This window comes from Orycteropus afer, unplaced genomic scaffold, assembly GCF_000298275.1.
Source record: "Orycteropus afer afer isolate SDZICR_OR568_19922 unplaced genomic scaffold, OryAfe1.0 scaffold00107, whole genome shotgun sequence".
Lineage (NCBI taxonomy): Eukaryota > Metazoa > Chordata > Mammalia > Tubulidentata > Orycteropodidae > Orycteropus > Orycteropus afer.
Window position 1 is genome coordinate 7088635 of NW_006921694.1, and position 10463 is coordinate 7099097.

Consider the following 10463-nt stretch of genomic DNA (forward strand, 5'->3'; position numbering starts at 1 on the left):
GTATGTCTCCTTTTTTTGGTATTTTCACATAAATTGTTCTGCTAGTTGGGGTTTAGTCCACTTCTATATTTTTCCCTTCAAGGCTCAGGGATCCAGGATTATCTTCTGTGTCTGTGTTAATTGGTTTCCCTTTTCTTTGTTGAAGAGGGTCTGTGCAGTCTTTCTGCCTAGTCCGCCATCTTGCTGGTCTAAACGATCTGATACATTGCTGAATTCTACTTTTTGCCTTTGCAACAGCTCTTCCCAGAATTATTTTATAAAAAGGCGAATATGCCCTCTCATACAACATTTTAAAATAGCATTTAGGTGGAATTTTTTAAGGAAAGGTTTATTTTCTTGTCAATGATAGTTATTTTGTGGGGTTTTCTTAAGATATTTTTAGTAGTCAAGAGACTTTTTATATTCTTCACTCTTAATTAACTTTTTTTGTGTAGCAGATTTGAAATTGTGTGAATACTTCTCTGTACAGGAGGACATCATTAATTCCTAAATTTTTGTTAAGGATGAAAATATATAAAATTAACTGTTAATTCCTGTTATAATTAGTATAAAGGCTACAGTGTTTCTGTTAATGGAAAAGCAGACTCACAAGCCAGGGTGATACATTAAAAATATACTTATCAAAAATACATGGAACATTATAAAGCTGATAAACGGAAGTAAGTTCCCATAGCCCTCTTAAGATTAGTGGCAGCTACAAAAGTTCTGGGTTCAAGAAGTTTTATAAAATAAGGATTTGTAAAAAATTTGTTTAAATAAAATACGGGAGTTCGTTATAATAATTCAGAAATTAGAGCACACTAAGATGACCTTGTATGTAAGGGTGTTATGAGTCGGAGCCAACACAATGGCACTAACAGCAACAAGATGACCTAGAGCAAATGCTCAAATGAAAGATGTGATTGAAAAACTTGACTTCACTTACTCTAGAAGCTGATTGACTTCAGAAAAATTTGCTTGCAGAGCAAAATGGGAGAATGGAACTACACCCATGAATATATATAGATTTGACAGAGGATATCTCTACATACGTATTTATATGTGCTGGAAGTATATCCATGAAGGTAGTAGAGCATATGGGGGGTAAAGTTATGAAAACATCTTAGCCATAACCAAACATCTCTAGGGAATGAGTTCCTGTGTCTGAGGGCTTAGGATCATAGTGTCAGGGGACACTAAAGTCCTTCTGCATAAACTGACTGACAGAGACAGCATTCTGTATCCTAGTTTGGTGAGTAGTGACTAGGGCCTCAAAGGCTTGTGAGAAGCCATCTAGGGTGTACCTATTGGTGTCTCCACAACCAGATCAAAGAAGAGTGAAGAAAATTAAAGACACAAGGAAATAATTAGTCATAAGGTCTAATGGACCTTGTGAACCCCAACCTCCACAAACATGAGACCAGAACTAGATGGTACCCAACTACCAGTGCTGACCACTCTGAAAGGGATCATATAAGAGGTCCTGTATAGGCTGAGAGAAAAATGTAAAACAAAAACTCAAAATCATAAAAAATAGTAGACTTACTGGTCTGATAGAGACTGGTGGAACCCCTGAGATTAAGGCCCTTAGTTACCCTTCAAGCCTGGAAGTGAACTTACCCCAGTGGCTCAACTTTCAGCCAAATGATAGCAGACCATAAGTGAATGGTAACACCAGGGAGGTATGCGCTCATTAGAATAATCAACCATATGAGATCAAAAGGGCAGCATTTGCCTTGGGATAAAGCCAAGAAGGTAGGAAGGTTTAGGAAAGAAGGATGAAGGGAAATGATAAACACAGGGAGGAAGTAAGAAGAGTGCTGTTACATTGTGCAAATTGCAGTGAATGTCACAAAGCAAACTGCATGAATTGTTGAATGGAAAACCAGTTTGATCTGTAAACTTTTACCCAACCACAGTTAAACAAACAAACAAACAAAAATCTAAAAAAATTGTATCTATAAATATATGGTTCATATAAGGGAAAGCTTCAAGAAAACACTATATAAAAACAACTATGTTCCTCTCTTAATAATTGGGGAAGTCAGTGTTCTCTTTATGAAGCTGCGTTCGGAAAGCTCAGGCTTCTTGGATACTGACTGTTACGATCTTCGATGCAGAACAGGAGAGGGACTGAATCTCAACCTGTTGTTGTATCTATTAATAAAATAATTTAAAATTTTATGTTTATAAGTTTAATCTTACTACCTGAGTTGTCATCATTGTTATTAGTTGACCTTGAGTCATGGTGACCCAGTGTGCAGAGTAGAACTACTCCTTGGGGTCTCCAAGGCCTTGTACCTTTCAGAAGCAGATGTCCAGGCCTGTCTTCCAGGGCATCTCTGGGTGGATTCAAACTGCCAACCTTTTGGCTAGTAGTTGAGCACTTAACTGTTTGCACCACCCAGTGAATCCCTACCTGAGTAATAGAATTCTTAAATAAGTGGATACTAATAAATGAAAGTGGAAGGAAGACTGGGCAATCTACTTCCATAAAGATTTACCACCTCAGAAACCCAAAGGTGTATCACTGTAAGTCGAAATGAAATGAAAGAGGTCATTAAGGAAAAATCACCATCCGTATTATGAATATAACAATAGTAAAACAATAAAGCTCTGTGTTACATCCTTTATTACAGATTTTTTGCTCATTATCATTGTATTTTATCCCAAGTATTGAAATCTTAATTTATAATATCTGGCTGTATAGACATATGTAAATTCTCCTAAGAACAATACTGGATTTATTTCAAATATTTCAAATTTACATTTACTAAACTATTGTAACACAGCATGGAGAAAATAAGAAAGTCAAACAGTTAATAATTTGAATATCTAACTGTTTTTTTTGTATTTATTTTAGTTTATGATTGAAATAAAGAATTCAGCTCTATCTTGTATACCAACTGATTGGGTTAAGGTGGGAAGGTAGGTTTAAAATACATTTTTTTTCTTGTTAATATAAACTGTAATGAAATCTCTATACCTGTGTGCTACTGGATTAATAATAGCCACATTCTTGAAATTAAGAGCAATTTTCTTATGAATTTCTTAGCCAGGGAGATCATTATTTTAAACTGTTTTTATCATTTATTTTAAAAACATTTTAAAGAGTATCTTACTTTCATATATTTATTTTCTTGTTTTGTAAATTAGTGTTTTATTCTCCAAGCTCAGTGTACATGGTAAGCACATGAAAAAATAAAAGCTGAGGAACCTTTAATTATAAGATTAATTTGGTTGCTTGAACTTCCTGATGAATGAATGCTATGCCTGACATTTCTTTTAAGAAGCTGAAATTTCATTTTCTACCTCACTGAGCTCTGAATTTCTCTGTTCTTAATGCTTTCCATGGCACATAGTTAATGATAACTTTTTTGCATCCTTTTTGCAATTTATATCATGAACTGCTTCAACGAAATTAATCAAAAACAAAATTAGAGAACCACAGCGAGACTCAGCCTATTTTCCTTGGTTAGACATTAGTTCCCAAGAGGGATATGAGAGAACTGTACATTTCTATGAGTTGTTCTCTTTGTGGAATATTAATTGTTACTGTTATTCATAAGTTTGAGGGGAAAATGTTAGCATTTGCCTAGTATAGAAGAGGGTAGCTGGTGATGGTGTTAAGGTACTCTATGTTAAGGATAAAGGAGAATCTTGACATGGAATGTGAATGATTATTAATTTTATTGTTTTAATTTAAAAAGGAACCTATTATCCTTTGCCACTAGCAAAAGATGTTGAAGGCATAATCCAAAACCAAATCTGCTACCATCAAGTTGATTCCAACTCATAGCGCTATAGAACAGAGTAGAACTGTCTAGAGGGTTTTCCAAGGCTATAATAAATCTCTAGAGAAGCATATTGTCTCTTCTTTTTCCTGCAGAGCAGCTAGTGGGTTCAAACCCCTGACCTTTTGGTTGGCACCTGGGTCCTTGAACCACTACACCAGCAGAGCTCCTTGTTGAAGGGATAAGCATAGGTTTATTTGGCTCTAATACCATCCATTTTTTCCTCTGTGCTTCCAGGTGTATGTAATTTAGATTTAAGTGTTGTTGATTTTAGGAAATTACTTCTTTCTTTCTATGCAGGCATTCTTTTCTTTCTTTACTTATGTCTTACACTACAGTTGATGAATGAAAATATGCTTTATGAAGAGAAATTACAAAAATCATTTTAGTCAATCTATAACAATACCTTAAATGTCTTTCTAAATGGGTTTTGCCAGAAGAGAAAGCTGTGATAAATATGTCTGCACAGAAATCTGTTGTTGTTGTTGTTATGTGCCATTGAGTCGGACCCAACTCACAGCAACCCCCCCTTGGGTTTCTGAGGCAGTATCACTACAGAAGTAGATTGCCCCATCTTCCTTCTGAGGAGGGGCTGGTGGGTTTGAACCAACAAGGCTTCTGGTTAGCAGTCAGGTGCCTTAGGTACTACGTTACCAGATCTAGATGATGTAATTTAAAAGTAACAAACAAGACATAAATCAGTGCTAGCATCTTTTTAGCATTCAATAGTGAAAATTGAATGAACAAATAAGATGGTTTGGGGAAGGTTCCTTGCAATTCTTTGTCCCTTGTTTGGCCATGAGGACCTTGACAAGCATGTATTAGAACCTCATCAGTCATATCTTGAACATGAAAGGCCCACCCCCTAGTCCAGTGACTTGACATATTAAAGGCACTTGTGACAGTATATTTCAAGAATGGGGGTGCAAGAAAAGGTCAAGGTACACTCTTATAACCTGCCTATCACTCAGCACTGACCTTTTCTTCTTTAAGATATCATCATAATAATACCATAACAACCATAACCACCACCACCAAACAACTCCCAACATAGGTACTCACTCTGCTGAGCATTGTCTAAGCACTATCTGTTTTGACCCTCTCAACAGTACTCTGATGGAGATACTATTTTTATCCCCATTTTATAGATGAGGAAAGCAGTGTTTAGAGAAGGTCAGTTATTTGTCCCAAGTCACATAAATAGTAATAGTGTGGCAGAATCAGACCCTTGGCCCAGGTTCTGTGGCTGGAAACCCACACATTCCCCATTATGCTCTACAGTTTCTTGATGAAGAAGATAGTAGAGATCATACTGAAGCCTAGAAGAGGGGCCTGTGGCATCTCTTCTATCCAGGGCCATTCGGAAGCTATGGTTAGAGCATGATGAGCTCCTCCTCTTTGCCTCCTAAATTAATGCATTCTCCTAAATTAATGTGTTGCCTTCCATTATAATGAATTGTAGCTTTCTTTATCTGATTGAACTACTTCAGTTATCGTACAAAGTATAAAATATAAAGAATACTGTGTTCACCAATGTATCCACCTCCCAGTTTTATCAGACTTTATTTTGCTGTATTTGCTTCTGATCATTTTTTTAAAGCATTTTCATTTAGTATAATATAAAGAAAAAAGCTTCCTGCTTATGAAATAAAAATTCTAAACTCTGACTTTTCCATATGGATATTATTTGAAATGCATTTAAAATGAACAAAGTCAAATGAACTCCAAATACTTTATTTACAACAGAGATCTTTGGAATCAGTAGAATTCAGGATCATAATTCAAGAATGTTCTCTATTTACAGATCTTTACTTTCAAAGTTCATCTGACAATAATAAATAACTACTTTAATTTTCGGACGTGATGGCATTACTGATTTCTTAGTAACCTTGACTTCTATTTCTGTTTTTCTTTCTCTTCTAGCACCAAAGCTGTGAGCCGCTTTCACTCTCCTTTTATTGTAGAAAATTACAGACATCTGAATCAGCTCCGGGAGCAGCTAATCCTTGACTGCAGCTCTGAATGGCTAGATTTTCTAGAGTGAGTTTACAATGAAAAATATAATCGGACTTCTTTGTATGAGAAATAGACCAGAAAACCTTTCTATCAAAAAGAAAGGTAGAGATTGCTGCTTGGGACCTGCCATAAAGTAATTGAGTACATGTACTCTTTGATTTGATTTTCAATCCAATAAAATGTAAGCTCACCTGTTTTTGGTGAGAGACCAAATACGCTTTATTGTTATTGTGCTAAAATTTTGTTGCTAGAAGATTAACAAGGAGAAGGGCCTTCAAGTGGCTGGAGGGGGCCAAGAGAAGGTGGAGGCAGGGGAGGTTGCTGCTGCTTCTCCCTTCTATTCAAGCCCTTGGAGGCACCAAATTCTGTAGCAGGAAAGGTACTAGGGGTAATTCAGGTCCTGGGGGCTGCAGCAGAAGCCAGCTGCCCTATCCTGCACATCCTGAGCTGCTGAGCTCCTCTTCTGAGCAGCTATTAAGTCTCTAGGCTCTCGGTCTTGGATTCTGACCCCTCCAAGACCAGCAGTGTTGCTTGTTTCCATGACATCTATCTCAGCCTGTTTGGCAGCAGCAGGTGGCTGGGACTGTGGAGGAGGCAGTTGTGGGGGGTATGGGCAAAGGTAACAGCTTCCACTGACTGTCTTGACCCCCAGTCCTGCTGGTTGCCTAAACACCAGAGCTGTCAGCTATACCTCTAGTCTAGCTGCAGGCCCCAGATCCACTTGAGTGCTAGCCCTGACAGCCAGGCCTTGGAATCCAGAGCACAGAGGAATGCCTAATTTGCATAATGACCTGGTCTGTGAAACTTAACCAGGTGGATAAGTGAGGAGTGGGTGTAGTAACAATTGTAAACATTTTTTGAACTCTTACTGGGGTCTCAGTCAGTAATGTGCTGGTAAATGACTAACAACCAGCTTTCTGAGAAAACCATGGTGTTTGCTGATTTCTGTGATTCGTGTTGAGCTTCTAACATGGCACTGAACCGGAGTTGGGAAAAGATACGCTTTGTTGACTTCGTGAATCTGTGGGAGCCTGCTCCAGCCCAATGATCATAGCACTTTATGTATATATATGAATTCATTATTCTTCACAAGAGCCTGTGAGGTATTATTATTATTACCCCCAATTTACAAATGAATAGAGTAAGATGCAGAAATCCAGGTCATCTGCTGGTGGATTGTGTGCCAAAGATCAGTCCCTCAGCATCACTCTAAATAGAAATCTCACTGTTAGTGTTGCTCTTCAAAAACTTAAACAGTAAACATACAATGAAGTATTCAGCAGGCTTTATTTCCATGTCAAGTAAACAATCTAACAAGTAAAAAAAAAGAAGAAGAAACAGACTATAGATACTATCTGAGAGTTTTAAAAGCTCTGATGGTGTAGTGCCTAAGGCATTTGACTGTTAACCAGAAGGTTGGTGGTTCAAACCCACCAGCCACTCCTTCGAAGGAAGACTGGGCAATCTACTTCCATAGAGATACTGCCTCGAAAGCCCAAGGAGGGGTTGCTTATGAATCGGAATCGACTCAACAGCAATGAGTTTCGTATTTTTGGTTTAAGTAGGTACCAATCTGTTTTTGCCAAAACCCACCCATTGCCGTTTAGCCTTTAGGACAGAGTAGAACTGCTTCTAAGGCTGTAAATCTTTATGGAAGCAAACTACCTCCTTTCCCCTGTGGAGCAGCTGCTGGTTTTGAACCACCAACCTTATGGTTAGCAGCCCAATGTTTTAACCACTACACCACCCAAGTTCCTTTTGTCCAGAGGAGTCTTCAGTTACAGGAGCAGAAACAGATTTAAGTTATTTATCCTAAGTCTTTTGAGGTAATCTTGACTCAGACTCTTGAATCAAGAATTGGAAGTTTGCTGTATTCTATTCTTTTTCCAATTCATTTTCTGTTTCTTATTATAAAGGTATTCAGAGTCCTTCAGTCTTCTCAGTTCTCCTGGCCTTTTTCTTAGTAATATCACTGAAAACATGAAAATTGGACTAAAATTATTCCTTTTAAGCTTCAAAGGCCACATTCTAGAGTCCTGGGATTTGGTGAGGCTATTCCATGTTCACTCTATTCATAACATTCATGATTTTATAGATTCATGTTTTCTCTGTCATATTTCCAGACAAAAGAAAGTTCTGGTCTTCCAGGCTAAAAACCTTGGCATTATCCTTGATGCTTTCTTCTCTTTTGTCTGACTTTAAATTCCTGATTGTCTTTTTCCCCTTTGAATTTTTTTTTCCTCCCATTCTTCTCCTTTTCTATTCTGTTGTTGTTGTTGTTAAGTGCTGTCGAGTCGTTTCCAACTCATAGCGACCCCATGCACAGCAGAACGAAACACTGCCCTATCCTGCGCCAGCCCCACAATCCCTGCTATACTTGAGCTTATCATTGCAGCCACCGTATCAATCCATCTCGTTGGAGGCCTCCCCCTCTTTCGTCAACCCTCCACCCTACCAAGCATGACATCCTTCTCCAGGGAATGGTCCCTTCTTACAACATGACCAAAATAGGTGAGACGAAGTCTGACCATTCTTGCTTCCAAGGAGCATTCTGGCTGCACTTCCTCCAGGACAGATCTATTAGTTCTTTTAGCAGTCCATGGTACTTTCAGCATTCTTCGCCAGCACCACAACTCAAAAGCATCAACTCTTCTTCGGTCTTCCTTATTCATTGTCCAGCTCTCACAAGCATACGAGGCGATTGGAAATATCATGGCTTGTGTCAGGCGCACCTTAGTCCTCAAGGAGATATCCTTGCTCCTCAGCACTTGAAACAGTTCTTTCACAATGCTACACGTCGTCTAATGTCCTGACTGCTCCTTCCGTTGGCATCAATTGTAGAACAAAGCAACGTGAATTCCTTGACAACCTCAATCTTCTCTCCATTTATTGTGATGCTGCTCATTGGTCCAGTTGTGAGGATTTTTGTTTTCTTTATATTGAGATGTAATCCATACTTCAGACTGTATTCTTCAACCTTCATCAGTAGGTGCCTTAAATCATCCTCACTTTCAGCAAGCAAAGTTGTATCATCTGCATATCTCAGGTTGTTAATGATTCTTCCTCCAATCCTGATACCACGTTTTTCTTCATACAGTCCAGCTTCTCAGATTATTTGCTCAGCATATAGATTGAATAAGTGTGGAGAAAGGATACAACCCTGACACACTCCCTTCTTGATTTTAAACCATGTAGTGTCCCCTTGTTCTGTTCGAATGACAGCCTCCTGGTCACGGTACAGATTCCTCATGAGTACAATCAAGTGCTCGGGAATTCCCATTCTTCTCAATGTTATCCATAATTTGTCATGATCCACACAATCAAATGCTTTTGCATAGTCGATAAAACACAAGTAAACATCTTTCTGGTATTCTTTGCCTTGAGCCAAGATCCATCTGGCAACAGCTATGATATCCCTTGTTCCACGTCCTCTTCTGAATCCGGCTTGAACCTCTGGAAGTTCTCTGTCAATATACTGCTGCAAATGTTTCTGAATTATCTTCAGTAAGATCTTAACTTGCGTGCAATATTAATGGTACTGTTCTGTAATTTCCACATTCTGTGGGATCACCTTTCTTTGGAATGGGCACAAATATGGATCTCTTCCAGTCAGTTGGCCAGGTAGCTGTCCTCCAAATCTCTTGGCCTAACTGAGTGAGTGCCTCCAATGGGGCATCTGTTTGTTGAAATATCTCAATCGGTATGCCATCAATTCCCAGAGCCTTGTTCTTCGCCAGTTCTTTCATTGCAGCTTTGACTTCTTCCTTCATTACCATTGGTTCTAGATCATATGCCACTTCCTGAAATGGATGAAGATCCATCAGTTCTTTTTGGTACAGTGACTCTGTGTATTCCTGCCATCTTCTCTTGATGTTTCCTGCATCATTCAATATTTTGCCCATAGAATCTCTCACTATTGCAACTCGAGGCTTCAATTTTTTCTTCAGTTCCTTCAGTTTGAGAAATGCTGAGCGTGTTCTTCCTTTTTGGTTTTCAGACTCCAGGTCTTTGCACATTTCATTCTAGTAATTGGCTTTGTCTACTCAAGCTGCTCTTTGAAATCTTCTGTTCAGCCCTTTGACTTTTTCTATTCTAGCTATTTCTAACTCTAACACTCATACCATTCTTACTGCATCAGCCTTCTAACTGGGCCCAACTGTGAAATTAATCCAAGAATACACTGCTTTCATCATATCACCTGTGTGGTATAGTTGAGAATTAGTAAGAGTTAGCTGGGTAGTGCAGGACTGGCCAGAATTTCATTCTGTTATACATGGGGTCACTATGGTAGGAGCTGACTCAACAGCCCCTAACAACAACCACCTAACGAGAGTTAGGTAACACTGACCGAAAATATGATAAAACCAAAACCAAACTCACTACTGTCAAGGTAACACTGACCAAAAATATGATAAAACCAAACCAAAGTCACTACTGTCAAGTTGATTTCGACTCATAGCGACCCCTCCTTGGGTTTCTGAGGCATTATCACTACGGAAGTAGATTGCTCCGTCTTCCTTCCATGGAGCAGCTGGTGGGCTTGAACAACTGACCTTCTGGTTAGCAGCCAAATGCCTATCCACTCCACCACCAGAGTCTGGCTGCATTTCCAGGCTGCCCCTTAAAGCCACTTCCAAAAGCCCCCAGCACCCCAGAGCTCCATATACATACATA

General features: G+C 38.9%; 1 protein-coding gene across 1 annotated transcript in view; it reads left to right on the forward strand.

The window, feature by feature from the left end:
* Nucleotides 1-10463, forward strand: part of MSH3 (mutS homolog 3) — a 381560-nt gene that overhangs the window by 258125 nt on the left and 112972 nt on the right. Inside the window, exons 16-17 of the mRNA XM_042781327.1 lie at nucleotides 2843-2907; nucleotides 5697-5813. Of these exons, the coding sequence (XP_042637261.1) occupies nucleotides 2843-2907; nucleotides 5697-5813 (182 nt within the window). The remainder of the gene's footprint in view (nucleotides 1-2842; nucleotides 2908-5696; nucleotides 5814-10463) is intronic.